General features: G+C 39.7%; 2 protein-coding genes across 3 annotated transcripts in view; one reads left to right on the top strand and one right to left on the bottom strand.

Annotated features, from left to right (window-relative positions):
* The window catches only part of LOC149249739 (inactive glucose-6-phosphate 1-dehydrogenase 4, chloroplastic-like), a 315,894-nt gene that overhangs the window by 229,565 nt on the left and 65,371 nt on the right, over positions 1–20,958 (top strand). The gene's annotated exons all lie outside the window — the stretch shown is intronic.
* LOC149249740 (uncharacterized) lies at positions 12,132–18,231 on the bottom strand. Its single transcript, XM_089457550.1, has 3 exons — positions 17,954–18,231; positions 12,653–12,781; positions 12,132–12,550 (listed from the first exon to the last, which is right to left on the bottom strand). Exons 1-3 carry the CDS (start codon positions 18,229–18,231, stop codon positions 12,319–12,321), a joined length of 639 nt encoding a protein of 212 aa, XP_089313676.1. The 3' UTR covers positions 12,132–12,318.

The following is a 20,958-nucleotide window of genomic DNA, read 5'->3' as shown; positions in this document are numbered from 1 at the left end:
CTATATGTGCCAATGTAGCCTTCTGGAGGATTAAGACCCTGTATAGGGAGACCAAACCCCAAATGGAAACCATCTGCGATCCTGCATAAGATCCAATGCGTCCCCTAGGCTTTCAGTACAAGTCATTAGAGAAATCGAGTGAGTGGGCTTACCTAATCATGGATCACTAGTGGGGACTTCATAATGGCCTGCCCTTCCATAATGGGCTTTGGGTGTGCCAATGTCTCCTAAACTCCCAATGGGGTTAACCAAGTACCCTATTAGGTGGTTTCTACTTCTAAAGGGGATAATATAGTCAAGGTACATCCGTCAAAAGGTGGTGGCATGTGGCAGATAGGTGAATGAAGTAGAGAATGAGAGGGGGCAACCCTGGGTCACATGCTGGGGCATAGGTGTAGCTAATAAGAGGGAAGCCCACACTTGGGTTTATAAGGTATAGGACGAAGCAATCGTGGTACATGAGGTGCCCCGACCTTGGTTTTTCCACCCTTCTTTATATGCCTTTCCTTTTTATGATTTTCTTTGATTAACTGCTTGGGGCTCAAGGGGTTAGAGCATGATGTATAATATATAACAGTGAATTCCCCCCTTTAAGGTGGGGTGGTTCATCGCCCACCAGGGGTTGGGACAATCATGGGTTCCTATATGACGAGGGAGGTTCATAGAACCTGCTAGAACTAGGGTGATGGCCATGATGATGGGGTAGAGCTTCATGTAATGGCTTTTGCCCACATGCTAAATGCTTTTGTCCCGACCATCTTTTGCATTTTGTGGTACTTTTCCTGTTGAATGTGGCCATATATGCTTTTGACTTTCTTTTTCGCTGCATCAACCTTCGGGCCTTATTCCAAGCCATGACACAATGTGTGGGCAAGGGGAAGGGGTGAGCTGACCCTATGTGGACCCGATGGAGGAATGTGGACCCAAGTGGGAGAAGTGATGGATGGGGTAATAATGAATGGAAAGGGGGCGATGTAAGCGGATAAGGGAGCGGGACCACGCAACCAAAATTAGGGTTTCACATGAAATATCGTCCCTGAAACCAAGTGGTCAGTAAAAGAGATCCCATGGGATTATAATCCAAGGTTAAGTCCTAAAAGGGGTCTAGGAGACAAAAGCGCAGACCTAGCCCGTTCTCTCTCCCGAATCCCCCCATTAATCCATATCAAGAAGTGTCCATGACAAGCAAACTACAAGACTCAATTTCAAAATGACGAGGCATACCTTTAACTTCGGGAGGCCCACATTCAAACATACAATCATGGCAGATGGGCGAGGGACCACATGGCTGGCTTAGGTGGCGGAGAAATGGCACAATGAGCTAGTTAATGGCTGCAAGGCACTGCTGGTTGCTGGCTAAGGACCATCTTAGAGAAGAAAATTTCTCCAAAGGGATATTACCCACAAAATGGTGGGTAACAGAACCAGTGGACCCATGTGGACCCAGATGGGAAAAGAGATGAATGGGGCTAAAATAGGTGGAAAAGATTGATGTATATGGTGTCGGGAGGCGGGACCACGCAACCAAAATCGGGATTTCCCATGTAGTGCAAACCCTAAAGCTAATGGCCAGTAAAGGAGATCGCACGGGACTAGGATACAAGGCTAACCACAAAATTGGACAATGGAGAAAAGAGTATAGACCTAGCCCACAATTTTCGTTGAATCCCCCCTCCAATCCATACCCAAAAATGCCCGTGAAAAGTAAGGAAAATTACTCAACTATACCAATGAAAAGTCATACCTTTGGTGTCGGGAGGCCCACCTTCAAACATATAATCATAACAAGTGGGTGAGGGACCACATGGTTGGCTCCGATGGCGGAGATAATGGCACATCGAGCTATCTTATGGCTGCAAGGGGCTGCTGACTGAGGACTATCTAGGAGAAATTTTTTGTCCTATATACACTAGCCACAGGTGGTGGATAACATCTGGCTCCAACTAGGGCATGAGTTCTTAGAGAGGTGCATGAAGCTACTCAAACAAGAGGTCATGAGAACACCAACAATCTCTTGGTACTGCAGACCTGTTGCCTGCACATATTAAAGACCAAACAGATGGGGAAACATGTTTTTGTGGTGTCTTATGATCACTCATGCTTAGTATTAGGCCATAAAAATCAACAAGAACATAAAATGTAAATTTTAATCTAAATGCAACTAATCTATCATGAAAATATCATATGATGTTAGTTCTAATGAGGAAATGAGCATGCAATGCATCCTACTCTAACATGCATATAATACAATGTCAAGTGTCAAGGAAAGGGGTGATACGACTTAACTTGACCAGTTGCGACCAAAGTTTGTCGTTAAGTTTGGCAATGTAGTAGTAATCTTCCTCGACTTTCCATGAATCTTGACAGGTATTGGATTTTTATCTACCAAGACCACATCCCCAACCTTGTATTCTCTTTTAGGCTTCCACTTTTTGTTTGCTTTGTGATTTGGTTGCTTGAGAATACAAACTTCTTGTGAAGGGAGAATAGGAGGAGGCTTCTCAATCTCATGTGTCTTGTAATAAGGAATTGGTCCTGGCTTGACCACATGAGTGGGGTAGGTAGGTTCTCTATAAAGAATGAAGGGGGTTCCATCAGATTGCGGAATAGTGGCATATGACAAGTCCATTTGAAGATGACCTCCGATAGTGGCTCCCCACTTCCTTGATAACAACATCCCCCAAACATCAGAGATATCTATGACCACAACATCCATAAGCAATGATATATCAGGATTCACAAGCAAAGAAACATTAAAATCCTTTATGATGTCCTCTACTTCCACAAGTTTGGAGTTAAAACCACACACACTTTTATACCTTCAAGTGATGCTAAGACCCAATTGCTCCATGACTTTTAATGGCATGATGTTTGCGGAAGCCCCTGAGTCTAACATGCAATTATGTAAGAGAAGGTCATTTATGGCTAAGGTAAGCATGAATGGCTCATGTCTTGGGTTTAGATTGGGAAGGTGGATATTTTGCAATGCTTCGGGTAATTCTTCCTCTTCAAAGCCCAGGGATTTCTTGACTTTCCATTGTTGTCGGGGAAGCTTTACAATCTCCTTTAATGGAACTTGTACCGTCATCTTCCCTATGGCAGCATCCATATCGATATCAAGTCCAACCTCTTTACCTTTATCCCTTTTGATGGTCTCTTTCTTATTGGGATTGACTTTCTTCGGAGGATCCTTTTTAGGAGGATCTTTAAGGAGAGGTTCTTTATGAGGGACCTACTTGGGAAGAGAGTCATTTTTGTTGGTTTCCTTGGAGGTTGTAGGGTCTTTGTTGTTGTCCTTTTGTGAATATTAGACCCCTTTGAATCTTCCACTATTATCAGCGTTAAGGATTGGCTCTTGCTTTTCTTCTTTAATAGTGACCTCACTAATGGGAGGATGAGTATATGAACCCCCCAACAAAATGTTGAAGGCTTCAGATTCTACAAGATTAGCCTGCTCGTTGACTTCTTCATCATCACTCTCATCCTCATCACTTTGTTCATCTTTGGAGGATGAATCTTGCTCCACAACATTTGTTGGAGCCAAAGTGTTGGGGACTTGAGATGAGCTTGGTTTATCCTCCTTATTTTGCTTCCTAGGGAAAGGCTTCCCTTTTGGGATATAACTTGATTTTTGGGCCCTTTCCAAGGCAGTGAGCTTGTTCATGTAGAGCCTATCTCGTGAATTCATTTCTTTGCTGAGCTTTTCCATTTTCTTGAGAAGCACCAAAAGGGTTTCTTCGTGTTGATCTTTGGATTTTCCCTTTTTGACTTCGACCTTAGCCCTGGGGTGTTCATCCACATCCATCTTGGAGATTCGTAGGTTTTGTTCAACTTCTATGGTTATCTCTTTAGCCTCGGCCAAAGTTTTGGGTTTCTTATCCCTCAATGCATAGGTTAGGTGGCCACCCACAACTTTGATAAATTTATCTAGTATGTTAGCATCAAGGGGCCTCAAATGGTCGGGGATATCCCTAACTACCCTAACAAATTTTAGGATGAATTCTCTAATTTCTTCCCTTTCCCTACTTATTTGATATGACATCTCAATGTTGAAGGTTCCTTGTGCATTACATGACCATCTTTTAACGAACATATCCTCAAGTTCGTCAGAACTATCAATTCATCTTAGGGGAAGACATAGGTACCATTCTCTTTCTTGCCCTTCAAGATACAAAGCAAAAAGCATCATGATCCTATTTTCATCGAATATCATCCTAGGAGAAATGTTCCAGTAGAATTCTTCGATATGATCACGGGCACTTATGGTAGCATCACCCTTGAACTTGGGCAACTAGTTATTGTATTTCTCGGGCAAAGGTCTAGGGTCATTGCTTAAGGTTCAAGGGGGCAAAGACACTTACCAATTGCCTTTCACTCCTAGTCATTTTTGGTTGGTCTTGGTTTTGGTCAGTGCTAGAGTCATTTGCCATCTTTGGGGTGGGATCATCGACTTTTTCAAATTCAGGGAGAAGGGTAGTTCTAATAGGTGATGGAGTTCATTCTCCCCTTCTTGCAACGACCCTAGTTATAGGAGGAATGTTGTCACCTTCGAGCAAACTAGGGGTCTTGACAATGAATGGAGTTGCCAGAGGAATATTTGAAATGTCGTCTATGAATCAATTCCTCAATGATTCACTAGGGAGGTAGACCTGCTTCCTCCCTAACAACGGCGCCAAAATGTTACCGCTCAAACTAGCAAGGGTCCTAGGAGGTTATCCAATAGAGAAACTACTAGGTCGAGGGCAACAATGGAGCGATAGCCCACTGTCACCCCAGCTAAAGCTCCTTGCTCTTTACAGACTTTCACCAATGGGAGGAGTCTCGGTATAGGAGGAATCACGAGAAAATATAGTCAATGATAAGATGAGGAAGTGATTCCTCGACCTATCCATAAGAGAAACTTAATTAGATAGGTTGCTTGCTTTAGAAGCAAGGTGATAGGCTGTCTAAGAAGGGCTAAGAGGATCTTTAGGGATAGGGTTTGAGAGTATGTCTTGTCAAGAAGGCTTCTAGACCTAGAGATCTTTATGGAGACTTGGCTTCTATGTGATCTTTGTGAAAAATGACGTTAGTAGGTTGTGAGACCACACGAGACCAAGCAGACCCAAAATTAGGTCAAGGGTATGGAGTTGATCACTCAAGGAACAACTTGACCTAATTAGGGAGAAGAGGATCAATGGAGAAATTTTCTTTAATTAAACACAATGATCCCAATTAGGCAACTAGCTATAGGAAACCTAGGGCAAGAAACGATCTTCGAGCTAGGGCTTGGTGTATCTCAAGATCCCACCGTTGGAATTTCCTAAAATTTGGAGGGCCTCTAGAGGAAACCCTAGTGCAGTTATGGGCAAGAGAGTGAAGTCTTTTGACGGCTAGAACATGAGATAAATGATGCCCTAGGTGACCTATGGAGGCTAGGCCTAGAAAGAGAAAGAGAGGTGAGAGAAATAAGCTTTGAAAGTGACCACCTATGGAAGGATTAGTGCCTTGTCCTTTGGGAGAGATGGAGTCAAGGATAATTTATTGTTTGGAAAGAATTCACCCAATCAAGGAGGCCTTCAAGCAACTTTGCATGGCATTAGGGCATGAGAGAAGCTACTTCAAGGACTTTATACTTCGATTTGCAATAATTGATGACTTATCGAGATGTATTTAGCACAAATTATCTATAGGAAGATTCACCCATTCATACATGGCCCATGGCATGATGCAACACTATAAAAGATCAAAATTTCGACCAATTCGTATGGTAAAGCAGTAAATTTCAGACTTAAAAAGTGAAAATCCCAGCAACATTCATGTGACAAAGTAAATAACAAGAATAAGCATGAAAAAGAGCACTTACATGTACAAAAGAGTATATCCAATTATCAAATTATGCCAATAATGAAGCTCCAAGACAAGAGAGAGAGATCCAAACATCAAAATTCATCCATATTAGCCAAACTCATCCTCCAAAAGGGATAGTGAAAATCTCTCAAGAGCTAATAACCCAATCCCAGTGATGATGAGAGGATGAGTTACCTCTCATCTATTTATACAATTTCTAATGAATTCGAATGGCCTAATCCAACTAATAATGCCCCTAAAATAAAATAATGTGCATAATAACAATACTTTTGGTGACAAGCCCACCAACTAGCTAAATAACATAAAGATAAGCCTCTCAAAAGGGCATAATGAGTCGTTGGGCCTTTGAAGAGGCCTAATGAAGTCCAAGGGGTGCCATGATGTGAAAATGGACTCCAACATAGTGGACAAGGGGTTGGCCCCTTGTTTTCCAAGCAAGAACCTGTGGTGTTCCTAGGTGGGGGTGGGGGCACAAGGACATGCTCATGTGTCTCCAAGTGGATCGAAAATTCCTGTAGACCATCTGTAAGGGCTAGGATGATGACATAAGCCCTCCCTCTGCAATGGGAGACATCCTCTAGACCCTGGAACATCTGCCAAGTGTATGGTGCAAGTGTGAAGTCGGTTGGGCATAGTGAACCAGGTGCATCATCCTCATCCAACAAGGTGGAACACGAGCAATCAATGATTGGTGTTGGGGATCCATGAAGTAATCTCTGCTATGGTGGAGGCCCATGGCTCTCAATGCTCACCCTACAAGTGCCAATGTGGCCCTCTGGAGGGCTAGGACCCCGTATAGGGAGACCAAGCCCCAAATGGAGACCCACCTGCAATCCTACATAAGATCTAATGTGTCCCCTTGCCCTCCAATACAACAAATCATTAGAATAATCAAGTAAAAGAGCTTACAAGTCATGGAATCAATGGGGCACTTCATGGTGGCATGCCCTTCCATAGCGGGCTTTGGCATGTACAAGTGTCTCCAAGCTCAATAAGGGGGTTAACCAAGGATCCTATTAGGTGGTTTCATCCTTTAAAGGGGGTAACATGTCCATGGTACATCCCTCAAGTGGTAGGTGGCAAATGATAAAGTAATGGAACGGAGTGGGGATCAGGGGAATCATCCAGACCACATGTTATGGTATAAGGATAGCTATAATAAGGGAAGCCCACACCTAGGTATAGGAGTGTAGGAGGGGGCAAATCGTGGTACATGATTTACCTCGACCTTTGTTTTTCCACCCTTTTTCATATTCCTTTTGCCTTTGATTGATTTTTCTTCATAACTGCTTAGGGCTCTAGGGGATGAGAGCATGATGTTTAATATATAGCAGTGGATACCCTCTTAAGGTGTGGTAGTTCATCGCCCATCAGGCGTTGGGACAATCATGGGTTCTTTAATGATGGAGGGGGTTGATCTAGGGCCCATAGGAACTAGGGTATTGACCATGGATAAGGGGTAGAGCTCATGTTTGGCTTTTTTCCACATGTTAAATTTGTATGTCTCAACTATCTTTTGCATTTTGTGGTACATTTCCTATTGAGAGTGGTCAAATTATGCTTTTGATTTTCTTTTGCGCTGTATCAACCTCTGGAGCATCATTCTAGGCCCGAACCAAGGTGTGGACAAGGGGAGGGGGAGGCTAACCCTATGTGGACCTAGTGGACCCATGTGGTTCGAGATGGGAAAAGAGATGAGTGGGGCTAAAATAGGTGGAAAGGAGTGATGTATATGGTATCGGGAAGCGGGGCCATGCAACCAAAATCAAGATTTCCCATGTAGTGCCATTCCTAAAGCTAATGGCCAGTAAAGAAGATCCATGGGACTAAGATACAAGGCTAACCACAAAATCGGGTAATGGAGACAAGAGTACAGACCTAGATGACTCTTTTCGCCAAATCCCCCCACCAATCCATGCCTAAAAGTGCATATGACAAGTAAGGAAAATTACTCAACTATACCAATGAAAATTCATACCTTCGGGGTCAGGAGGCCCACCTCTAAACAAGCAATCATAACAAGTGGGCGAGGGACCACATGACTTTCTTAGGTAGCGGAGATAATGGCACATCGAGCTATCTGGTGGCTGCAAAGGGCTGCTAGCTGAGGACCATCTAGGAGAACATTTTTCTCCTGTATACACTACCGACATGTGGTGGGTAACAATCATCATATCCTCATTAATTTCCATTACCAATGCAACCTCAACACTCAGACATGTTATAATCCTATTGTGGGAACTCATTGCTCGGCCCAGGAAAGATTGCAATATCGATTTAATTACCAGGATAAGATACATCCCATAAACTTCGAGTTGATTGTTCCAACCAACACACTATGCATCAAGGAATTTCAACCCAAGTTGTTTGTGCCCAGAATGATGCTCCCATCGTATACTTAGCAGCTATGGATGATGGAAGACTTAGGGATCAGTTGCAAGAGAATAACTCGATCCAGCTATATGCCTTAGATTCTAAGCTTGAATTATTTTCTCTTTATAAATCCTGAGATGAAGCCCTTCTATACTCAACCCCGATCACAAGAGACGACCCCTTATGTGCTTCACTGCGACAATGTATTATATTCAACTTCTGTAGGTTGAGGAGGTTTGATCTGGCTCAATCTATTGACAATCGATCCTTATTTTCAAATATCCTCCACACTAAGTTATTCAAAAACCACCAGAGGGACAAATAACTCCCTTATTGCATTGAGAGGCGCTCTCTAGCCCGATATAGAAGAGATGTTGTAATGTCCTATCCTGTCCTGTTAAACAATTTGACTTGGTCAAATTACATTAAAATAAAAACAAAATAAAAAAAATGAAATTAATAATTAAAATAAAATTGAGATAAATTAGTCAATTTATTGTTCATAGTTTTTTGGCTCCAGGTTGTAACAACCCATGGTTTTTCCCATGGTGTTCTCCTCTAATATAACCTATTTAAAGGTATAAAATTCATGTTGTAATGTATTATCATGTTCTGTTAAGCATTTTGACTTTGTCAAATTACATAAAAATAAATAAATAAAATAAATTTAAAAAATGAAATTAATAATTAAAATAAAATTGAGGTAAATTAGTCAATTTACCGTTCATAGTTTTTTAAGCTCCAGGTTGTGACAACATGGTTTTTCTCATGGTATTCTTCTCTAATGTAGTCTATTTAAAGGCATAAAATTTCATAGGATTTACAACAACCATCATCTCATGTCATGTGTATTAGCTGTTTTTTGACTCTCATGTCATGTAGCATTGATAGATTTGAAAAATCTCAGCTGAGTTACCAATCCAAAGACAAAAACCAGGAAATCAAAGGAAGCCTATTGCACTGGGGTTTCCTTCTCATTAATTGAAGCTCAAGATCTTGAAGGTGAGGTAGTGGATCATCGAGAAATAGGGCTTGCGATTTCGACTCCTGAAAGCAAGTCTTTGAGGATATTATTTGCCAAGAGAAAATCAATGGTTTGAAGTTGCAATAGACCAGTGTTGATAATATCGGTATCGGGAAAATATCGGCGAGGGTCCAGAAAATATCTTATCGGCAATATCGGCGAAAATATCGGCAAAATATCGGCAAATATCGGCAAGCATAAAAAATGCATAATATATTCATTTTTTTCAGATTTTTAAACATATAAAGCAATAACAACATGAAATAAACACATTGGCACATAAATATGAAGAAAACACTGAAGATGAAATCTTCAGCTTGATCACGTTGAAGATGCACTGATGCTTCCTCCGGGTGATCTTCAAAGTTGATGTGATTTTGTTTCTCTATTCATTGTAGATCCTTGTGGTCTTGTTATAGAGTTTAATCCTCCTTGCTGGTATAGAATCCTAGATACTATGATTTGCATATCATTGCGGCATATTATTGTGGCATTATTTGCACCGTTTTGCACTAAACCGAGATTACTTGTGCCGTTATGGTTGACTGAGATAGCATCGAGACTCTTACCAGGATTCCATTGAGATTGTATCACCAAATTGTAGGATCAAGAACATGTGACTATGATGATATTGATGTCCTTTCGTTGTTGATAACTTCAGCACTGAACCATACTATAATCTGTCACGGAAACTGTGTTTATTATCTTTACTGTAATCCACTACTGTGCACTGTGATTTAGCATTGAAACTTTGTCCAAGTTTTGTGTACTGTAATCTAGGTTGAACTAATCACTGTTTGGCACATCATGGTGACATTCTGTGGTATGTCATCCAATTATAACGGTATGTATTGCAGAGCCTTCGAACAACTATATAGATGACACTGTAATCACTACAATTTTTCCTATCCGAAAATCACAGATATATAAGTATGCCGGGACTGTGTTCAGTATATTAGGTAGTACTCCTTGACTGAGATCTGAGCTTGTTGAATCATGTGACCGAACTGAGGGAGACTGAATATAGCACAGTGATGAACCATGTGTATCACTGATAGCCCTTTCTTGTCTAGGGGACAGAAGCACAGACCACGTTCCGGCGGCTCCAGCGCTCAGAAAAACAATGACGCGGAAAAAACCCAAAAATCATTTTATACAGCGCGCGCGGACTGTTTTTAAATTTTTAACCTCGCCAGCGATATTTTCACTCGTCGCGCGATATTTTAGGAAATATCGCCGAAATATCGGAAATCGCGCGCGATTTTTAAAACAGGAAAATATCGCGATATTTTGGCGGCGATATTTCGGCTCGCCGAAAATATCGCGATATTTCCGAATATCACCGATATTTCGGCGATATTATCAACAGTGCAATAGACAACTGAAATACATAGCATTAAGGTCTATGGATCTCCTTCTTGAAAAGTTGTCGTTTAGGTAATTGGTTTTGCATAAGTTTGATGATAGAATCATATAAATTTTTTTTTTAAATTTTTTTATTTAATAATAAAACTAACTCTAATCTAAATTTTGTATAATTAAAAAATTAGAAATATATATATATATATATTTTTTTCTATTCGCATCTAGGGCCTTTTTTTAATAGGACTTATGTTTAAGAGAGGTAGTTCATGATATGCAAATTTTATTGTGGACCTAACATTTTTTACAAAGACCATTTTTCAACAAGGATTGTATGTTTAGCCTCGAAAACATAAGAGTTAGAAAATGTAAGAGTTAATTGTATCTATTTTTATATATTTTCAATTTATTATTATATTTTGAAGTTATTGAAAATGATTATGAATGAAAATTTTAAAAATTTATAAAAACATTGAAACATTTACTGTTGGCATTATGAAGATTCATAAAATTGGTATAAGAAATTTCACAATTGACATAAATCCTCTAAATTTATATCTATAAAGATTTAGACATAATAAATGGAACTGAAGTAAGTATGAAATGTTCCCATAGACCATCGAAATTCACATATGATATATGGAAGTTTTACAGAGATTGAACTATCCAATTGACTGAGGTTGGATGTGATTGCAATATTCAATAATTGCCTTTTGCACCCAAATGTGCTTTCCATTTACACTAGCGAGAGCTTAATGTTGAGGAGAGAATAATTTGAAATTTTATTTTGATTTTCCAGGAAGCAAAGGTTCCAGGCCTCTAGCTTCAACCAATACCATCTTTGTGTTTGCTAGTATTGTAAATCAACCTTTCCAGAAATATGTAAATTTATTTGTAATATGGGATTTAGTTCCAATCAAATTTTAAATTCAAATTTAAACTTTATAAAATTTTGAAATTTAAATTTTATGAAATTAAAATCAAAATAAGAGAAGTTAAATAAAATTAATTTCTTTTATATTTTTTTCAAATTAACTTTTATTTGAATTTATTAATATGTCTCAGTTTAAAATGATTTTATTAAAATTAATAAATTAATCTATATAACATTATACAATGAAAAAGAATGATCAATAAAAATCGAAATCAATGTTGCACTAATCGTTATCGGGATAAATTCGGCGCGGGGAAAAAATCGGGAAAATCGGTAATAATCGGGAAAAAATCGTAACATACAAAAATATTCATTTTTTTTCAATTTTTTTAATATCTAAACCATCTACAACATAAAATAAATACATTGACACATAAATATGATAAAAGAACTAATATATAAGATGTTTAATATCATTTCTAGTGCTACATCACACATAATAGTGAATCATGTCCTGAATAGTAAGTCCTGACTCCTGAGTCACAACTCAGCCTCAAAATATCAACAAAAAATATAATAATGTATCTCATGAGTCATAATATCATATACAATGAAATGAACCAAATAACTAAAGTCTAATACTATTGATTTCCTCTGCCCCTCTTGCGAGAAAATGCCATAACTTTCCCTTTCCCTCTAGGTGTAGATGCTGGTGGAATTGGCAGTGGACTCTACTGTGCTCTAGAAGCTGAAGAACTAGGAGTAGGAGCTATAGGAGACCACGTCCTCTATTGGTGGTAGGAGTAGCCCGGGCAGGTGGTGTCACCTCCTTCTCCTATTGCTCTGCCTCCTCGTCCTCGTCCTCCTCCCCTTCCACTACCTCCTGCACTAACCAATCATCAGCAGACTCCATGAGAGGCCTCTCGGCTTCAACCCTCCATGCAGTAGTGGTGTCAATCCCATCCAATGAGATGGCCTCCATATCAGGTGTCCTCTCAAGTTGCCTCACCCACAATCGAAGATTGTAGTAGACGTAGACCATGTCATTAAGTCGCTGGGACTCCAACCTGTACAAAGATCATGAAATAATAATTATAAAAAAAATATTGTTTAATGAATTCAAAAAATTATTTGGAAATTTGCAATATTTTAAATTTTTAAGTGTTAACCTGTTGCGCTTCTTGTTGTGTATTTTTTCAAATACACTCCAGTTGCGCTCACATCCTGAGGAGCTACATGTTTGGTTGAGGATTTGAATGGCAAGCTTTTGCAGAAGGGGTACCCTGGCACCATACATTCTTCACCATGCATCAACAACAAAGTTACAAATAAAATTTTAAATAAACATAAGAAAAAAATGGAATTTGAAGAGAATGAAATTTGAAACAAACTAAAAAATACCTGACATTTTAATCGTCCTATCAGTCACAACTATGTCAAAGCCAAATGTGCCACCTACCATCCTATATGTCTCAATTTCTTTAGAGATTTATGTACGTTCTGTTAGAGATCTCACCATCCTCTGGACACAGGTTAAGAATCCATCCATGATCTCAGCATCAAATACGAACCCACATGCGTAAGAAAATGCGGGGTTCATGTAGATCCCTATAGCATGGATGGGACGATGGAGTGTGTTGTTCCATCGTTCATCAATCACTCCCCATAGGAGGAGTTGTCTCTAAAACCCCTCATCTCCTTTATCATCATAGTAGGCCCAAATGGATTCTTTTGCCCTGTCCATGGCCTCACAGAAATAGCCATTGCGGGCTTCTCACCATCAACTAATCGAACAACCTTTACCAAAGGTTCAGTAACGGTGCACACCTCCTGCGCTCCCGCCTAGAAGTCTTCCTGGTATGAAACTAGTTTGCATATGGCCTCTCCCTCTGGTTTGCGGCTCATTGTCAAAGCACGACACTCCTCTGAAAGAAGCATTCTCTTCACATCCCACATAGAATTCAAGAGGGATTGAAGAGATATGAAACTGGTGGCAAACCGTGTAATGGCAGGGCGCACCAACTCTTTGTTGTTGGTGAATTTTTTCATCAAGCTAAGCACAGATGTATGATTATATATAAATTTTGTAATGCTTTTTGATGACTCAACAATATCTTTGACAAAGAAAATTTTCCCTATGTCCTCCAACATCAAATCAATACAATGTGCAACACAAGGTGTCCAAAATAAAGTAGGATGCCTCTCCATAAGCATCCTGCCAACAACAACATAATTTGTAGCATTGTCCGTTATGATTTGGACAACATTTTCTGCACCCACCTCCAAAATAAACACATCCAGCAAATCACATAAAGTTTTTGCATCTTTGATATGTGCAGATGCATCAATAGATTTGATAAACATAGTCCCCTTGGGACAACTAACCAAGAAGTTTACAAGGGTTCTCCCCTTTTGGTCAGTCCAACCATCTGACATCACAGTGCATCCTGTTTGTGCCCATGATTCCCTAAAATCCTCTAATCTTTTGGTGTAGTCAAGCTTTTCATTTTGAAGAATCTGGCCTCTAATGTCATGATAAGAAGGGATTTTGTACCTTGGGCCAACAGTTGCAATAGCATCAACAGGAGGCTGGAAAAATGGATTATTCCTTACAACGCTGAAAGGAATATCACTCCAAAGGAGACATTTGGCCAACAACTTGTCAGCTTGTTCTTTCTCAGTTTTTTTAAGCATTGAAGTGATAGATGGCTGTGAACCAGGTGTGGTTTAATGAACAAAAAATCATGAGGCAGCTACCGGGTTGGTTGATACTGCAGTAGAACCACTGTCACTTCCTTGTTCAGCTGACTTTGTTAGTTGCTTCTTCATTTCTGCTTTGGCCTGTCTAGTGTGGTCTAAATTTTCCAATGATCTGATGGCTTTTCGGATGATTTCAGGATTTGTATTTGTGCAAGGCCCTATATCAAATCCAGGGATTTGTGCAAGGTGATACTTCAATCTGTACACCCCCCCGGACATATGGTGCCCACACAACTTGCAAGACAAGTTTATTCTATCATTCCCTCCATCAGGTTCACCAAATTCCCACAGAGGGTCCAATTTCCTTGGCATGTTTGACTTTGAAGTTTTGAACTTTGAACTTTGAACTTGAAGTTGAAAACTTGAATGGTGATTCAGTGAACCTATGGCAAAATAAGGATTACAATTTACAAGTTACAAACTTACAATTTACATTGTACAAAAACTAAAAAAAAATTACATACAATTTAAGAAATTTTAAGTTTTAACAAACAAAATGAAAAATCAAATGACATTGGACAAATGTCAAAAACCCCATCAAGATTCAAATCAATTCAAAAATATTTGATAACCCATTGAATTCTTTTGATAAACAATGGGTTATCCAGATTCCAAACCCAACCAAAAACATAGAAAAAAACCAAAACAAAGTTACAAAACACAAAACGTTGGTGCCCATACTGGTTTTATGGAGAAAATTCGTCTCCTCCTTAGCTCACACTTCGTTTTTCTCCTCCAGTTAGTGGATTCAGCTCCCAAATGACCAAGAGCTCACTCCAAGACTCCAAACCCCCGTCGCGCGCCTGTTTGCTGTCCAAATGAGAAAAAAATTCGTGTTTTTTTAGTTATAAATCGCGCTGTCTGCAAGGGGCACGATTTTTATGGTAAAAATTGGTTGAAAAAAATCGTTTTTATTGGCCGATTATATCGCGAAATTTAAAAAATCGCGATTTTACGATTTGATCGCAATAAAATCGCAATTAGTGCAACACTGATCGGAATAATGACAAACATCTATTCCAAAATCATCTCTAGCAACATTTTCATTTTGTTGAACTGAATTTATTTTTAGAACTTCTTCCATTGTTTAAATTTATTTGTAAGACGGGATTTTTATAAAATTTTGAAATTGAAATTTTATGAAATTAAAATTTTATGAAATTAAAATGGCAATAGGAGTTGTTAAATTAAATTAAATTCTTTTATATTTTTCCTAAATTAACTTTTATTTAAAGTTATAAATATATTTTAATTTAAAATAATTTGATTAAAATTATAAAATAATAATTAAATTTATATTAATAAATATTTTCATTTTAAAAATAAAACCAACCTAGATCTATCTTAACTCCGGATCTACCAAACATAGTATTCAAAACTGAAACCGCTGACCAGACCGGTCCACTTATCAAACTGGGTTTCGAACCGAAATCGGTCAAACCGAGATTGGTTAGATCCCAATGAATCGGTCTTTAAAAAAGAACATGAAATAATTAATTGTTAATGAAAAAAAATATTTTTAAGATTTAAAACCATGATTCCAAACTAATAGAGACAAAATATGAAAAGTTTGCTCATATCTATACCATGCAAAGGTGAATATATCAAAATGGCACCGAGTGCAATACATGTCGGCGACAAAATATATAATCAATGAGGCTCTAAATGGCCTCTAGAGTACAAAAACAATGCTACAAGCTATGGGGTCACTAGCCTACTACAAGTCTACATATCAATGATCAACATGATCACTCCTCATCATGATCAAACTCATCACCACTACTAGACATGGGATCATCAACATGAGCTACATAAATAATCTGGCTCAAAGTTTGAGGACTCCTAAGACTCCTCTGCAACCTCAGTAGTAGTGGTAGTAGTAGCAACAAAACTAGACATCAAAACTACAAATCACTGATCAACATGATCACTCATGAAACTCATCATTGATTCAACGCTACTAGAAATGGAATCATCAACAAGAGATACATAAACATCATCTAGCTCAAAGTCTTCAGACTTGGATTGCTCAACCTTATAATATGATAGAAATTGAAAAAGTTTAACATGCCTAACCAATGATTTTGGTTTGAGTGAAGGGTTCATCTCCTCAACCTTATAATGTGGTAGAAGAAGATTAGCGTGCCTAACCAATTATTTTCCTTCGAGTGAAGGGTACATATTTATTACAACCATGGTAGAGGAGTTCAACAAACATGAAAAAAGTTTAACAATCAATGGCACCAACATCAAGGTACTTAAAGGGCTTCATGCTCTTGATCAAATGCCAATCTCATACCCTCACGCATGACATAATCAAATGGAAACATTGCAAACCCCTAAACCATGAAATCTTGAAAGCCATTAAGTTTGTTGGATTTTGAGTGAAATCTAAAATTCTAGTTTCTCCATATGAAATATATTAAGGTCAAAACCACTCTCAAACATCCTGAGTCATTTCATGATAATGTTAAAAATTTAAGTAAAAGGATGAAAATGAAAAATAAAGGAAATGTCACCTTTGCTTTAATAATTTAACATTACCATTGATTGCTAGTGTTGCTAGGCTTGAGATGTGTGAGGCAAATGAGAGGGAAGACATGCTTTTCCTGAGGGCATGTTTTTGGAGGGAAACAACCCCAAGTTTCCCTCAAACCGCTTCAAAACTCACAAAATTGCATTCTATGGGGTTTGTGTTTGGCCTAGCAATAAACAAGCCGATTTATGATGGAATAGGTCAGTTTATGGGAAAATTGGTCGGTTCTGTCATAAACCGGCTAGTTTTTGGTCAATTAGACCCAAAAACCCTAGTCCACAAGGAATGAAACCAACTTTTCTACCGGTTGGATAGCTGGGCCTAATGAACTGGCCAATTTGACTGGTTTACGGTTCAAATCGACCGATTTTGAATACTATGCTACAAAGCACCGAGAGGGATCAAATCTCTTGATGTGCAAATCTCTTTTAGAGTGAAAAGAGATTTGATCCCTCTTAGCTCTTGATAGATCAAGAGTAGTGTTCCACGAGGATGTGCCCCCTAGGGTCGGGTGCGCGCACCCCTCACACTCCATGCACCCGGGAAGGGGAGACTCTTGGGGGTGCGTTTCCCCACGCACCCCTTTTCGGGAGACTTGGGGAGACGCAAGAGGGTTCGTTTCCCCGGTGTGGGAGACTCGACTCTCCGAAAGGGGTACTCCTGGGCGTCCCCCTGAAAATGGGGTTCTTCTGGGCATCCCTCTTTGTGGGGGGATGCACCCCCCTTCAATTTTGTCTAATGACTCTTTATATAAAAAAAAATTGAAAATTAATTTATTAAAAAACTAAAAAAAATAAAATAAATAAAACTAAACTAACAAATAAAAAATAAACGATGAAAACTTAGGTTTTCTGTTTCCTTTTTCATTTACAGCGAAATTTCATTTCAGTTCTTTCTGCCGCCATCGACTTTTCACTGCGCCTTAGCCCACTTCAATCTTTGCTGCCACAACCGAGCTCTTACCTACTGCGCCCACGCTCTCCACAAGTAGCCGAGCTTGCCCCTGCGCCCACGCTCTCCACAGTGGAGCTCACGCCTGCGCCCGTGCGCCCACCCTCTGCAGACTGCCGTCGAGGCTCCACATCCACAGTCGCGGATGTTGCTCGACCCACAATGTTGCTCGACCTGCAGACTACCGTCTATGACGCTGCTCAACCTCCTGCCTGTAGACTACCGTTGACGCTTCCGCCTTCCGCTGCTCGACCTCGCTTCCACGGCGTTGCTACTTGTTTGCTTGGGTAACGGTTGAGGTTCCACACACAGCTGCCGTCGACCTTCGCCACACAGCCTTCGACCTTTGCCACATAGTCGTTGTCGACCTTGGCCACACAGCTGCCGCCGTTGACCTTGGCCACACAACCGCCACCGACCTTGCCATCGACCTTTGCTGCTCCACATTACAGTGTTACGCAGGCCGCTACACAGGCCACGACCAACACTTCTCACTGCCATCCACTCCAACGTAACGTCGTAGACCCTGTTGTAGCATTTCTTGCTGCCGAACTCACTGTTGCAGAGCCACAGGTGACTGCAAATTTTGAAAATTGCACAATGCATATACATTTTTTTATTTTTTTTCGACCAACAAATTTGTGGGATTGATTGACCAACAATTTTGTGGTGATTTTGACATTTTGTGCCACTGCTTGCAGGTTGCAACTGTCTCAGCCAACGTTGGCATCCATTATTTTTAAAATTTTTACCTTCAACAACGAACGTCCAGATTTAACTGCGCTGTCAGTTTTTGGCATTTGCAATTTTGCAGCATCCAACGTCTATGGTAAGTTGTTGCATTTTAATTTTTTCATGTTTTATGTGGCATTAAAATTTTTAATTTCTGTAAACCATAGAATTTGGAAACCAATAACCACTCAGTTTTATAAATTATCAGTAGTTTTAAATTTTAGATTTTGACAAATTCAAATTATCAAAAACTTTTGGCATTAAAATTTAAAAACCCTTCTTGCAGGCATTAAATAATAAAAAATCTGCAAAATAAATTATTTGCAAAATGAGTGACAACAGCCACAATGGCAGTGATAGTGAAATTGAAAGTGAATATGATCCTCAAACAACAAGTCCTCTTCAAACTGAAACCCCATCAACAATGAATGAAACCCATGGTAGTAGTGCAGCTAGTGCTAATCCCAGTCCAATGACTCCAACCCCATCAAAGTCATTGGCAGAATATGCAAAGGGGACATTTAATCCAAGCAAACCTCTTTTGCTATATGCTACCAAAATGGCTGGCTCTTCAACCCAACCAAAACCGGGAAGCAAAAGAGGTGGGACACGCCATTGGAAATGCAATGTTTGTGGCCATTCTTGGGCTGAGAATTATAGTCGTCTCAAGATGCATCTTTTGGGTGTAGGTGGCAAAGGGGTTAGTATATATACAAAATTAACTATGCTGTAAAAATCAAAGCTCTTGAGGATGCAAATGGCAACAGATGTAAAGGGCATGTTCTCAAGCAAAAATGTCACGGCTGAAGCTCAACAAAATATTGATGAAGCCACAAGCTCAAAAAGAAAATTAAAACTAGAAGAGATGAAAGATATGCCTCCACCATCTCCTATTGGGACTAAGGGTTCCCGCTCTTGTGCAGTGGGACCAACTCTTGTAGGGATGTATAGTAAGTTGAACTGTGATGATACAGATGATGCCATTGGCAGATTTCCTTTTGCCAATGGAATTTCTTTCCATGTTAGTCGTTCTCCTTACTACAAGGAGATGGTCAAGGAAATTGCAGCAACAGGACCCTCATATGTGCCCCCAAGTGAACATAAGTTGAGGACAGTGATATTAGAAAGGCAAGTGGCCAATATTAATGTGCAAAAGGAAACTTTGAGGCAGACATGGGTGAGGGAAGTTTGTTCTATTGTTATGGATGGGTGGACTGACATTGCCAATTGCCCACTTATCACCATCACAGTTACTTGCCGAGAGGGGCCTTTCTTTCTTAGAGCTATTGATTGTTCTGGAAAGCGCAAAGATGCAACTTTCCAATTTGAGCTTTTTCGTGATGCTATAGAGGAGGTTGGCTTTGCAAATGTTGTACAGGTTGTGACAGATGCAACAATAGTGTGTAGATCAACAGGATTAATGATTCAGAGTAAATACAGACATATTTTCTGGACCCCTTGTTGTGTGCATGTGCTCAATAATGCATTGAAAGACATTGGCAAAATTGAGTGGGTATCTAACTTGGTGACAACTGCAAGAAATGTGCAGATGTTTATTTGCAATTACCACACCTCTTTAGCCATGTACAAGTCTCATGCGAGGAAGGAATTTCTCAAGCCTATTGATATCAGATATGCTAGTTATTTTCTTTTATTAGAGAGGATGTTGGAGGTGCAGTTAGCATTGCAGGCCATGGTTGTGACTCCAGATTGGAACAGATGGGTAGAATCCAAGACAAAGGAAGGGAAGAAAACCAGGTTTCAGATATTGGATAATGATTAGTGGACATATTGTGGTTATTTGGTGTCACTCTTACGTCCTGTAGTTGAGGTCATTCGCTACACTAACATATATTCCCCTACTCTTGGAGAAATCTATGAGACTTTTAATAGTATGTTGGATCACGTAAGGGTGGCCATTCGTGAGAAAGATCCTTCCTTAGAGTTCTATACGGCTCAGATTCAACCCATTATTTAGTGTAGGTGGGATCAAATGAATACACCTTTGCACATGGCGGCATATGCACTCAACCCAAAATGGTATGTGGCAAGAACTGGTAGAATTCTTCCCATTGAAGATCTAGAGGTCAAAAAGAGATTTCGAGCAGCCATTACAAAGATGCATAGTTCAGAAGAAGGGAGAACAATTAGGAGACAGTGGATGCAATTTGCAAGTCTCAATGGTCCCTTCAACAAGCCTGATGCAAGGGAAGATCACAATGATTTAGGCTAGACTGACCCCATTGGTTGGTGGACCATGCATGGGGATGAGGCTCCAGAGATCTAACAACTTGCTATTCGCTTATTGTCTCAGATTGCTAGTTCCTCTGCTGCAGAGAGGAATTGGTCCACATATAGCTTCATCTACTCTATCAAGAGGAATAGACTTTCCTCTAGGAGAGCAGAGAAGCTAGTTGCAGTGCATAGTTCTCTACGTCTTGCACATAGGAAGACGTAGAGTATCGGAGGGGACCAACAACACGATGGGATGTGGAT

Source organism: Pinus tabuliformis, chromosome 7 (assembly GCF_031772625.1).
Source record: "Pinus tabuliformis cultivar Carrire ecotype Pingquan chromosome 7, CPIR1, whole genome shotgun sequence".
Lineage (NCBI taxonomy): Eukaryota > Viridiplantae > Streptophyta > Pinopsida > Pinales > Pinaceae > Pinus > Pinus tabuliformis.
The sequence above is the reverse complement of the archived record's forward strand: the minus strand, read 5'-3'. Positions and strand labels throughout refer to the sequence as shown.

Bases quoted from the DNA above. Each gene is read 5' to 3' on its own strand.
- LOC149249740 (XM_089457550.1), bottom strand. From the start codon at position 18,231: ATGGCAGTGAGAAGTGTTGGTCGTGGCCTGTGTAGCGGCCTGCGTAAC. The intron at 12,782-17,953 runs GTAGTCTACAGG...TGCATGGTGAAG, and splicing joins GGAAGGCGGAAGCGTCAACG to AATGTATGGTGCCAGGGTAC. The intron at 12,551-12,652 runs GTTAACACTTAA...ATCTTTGTACAG, and splicing joins CACAACAAGAAGCGCAACAG to GTTGGAGTCCCAGCGACTTA.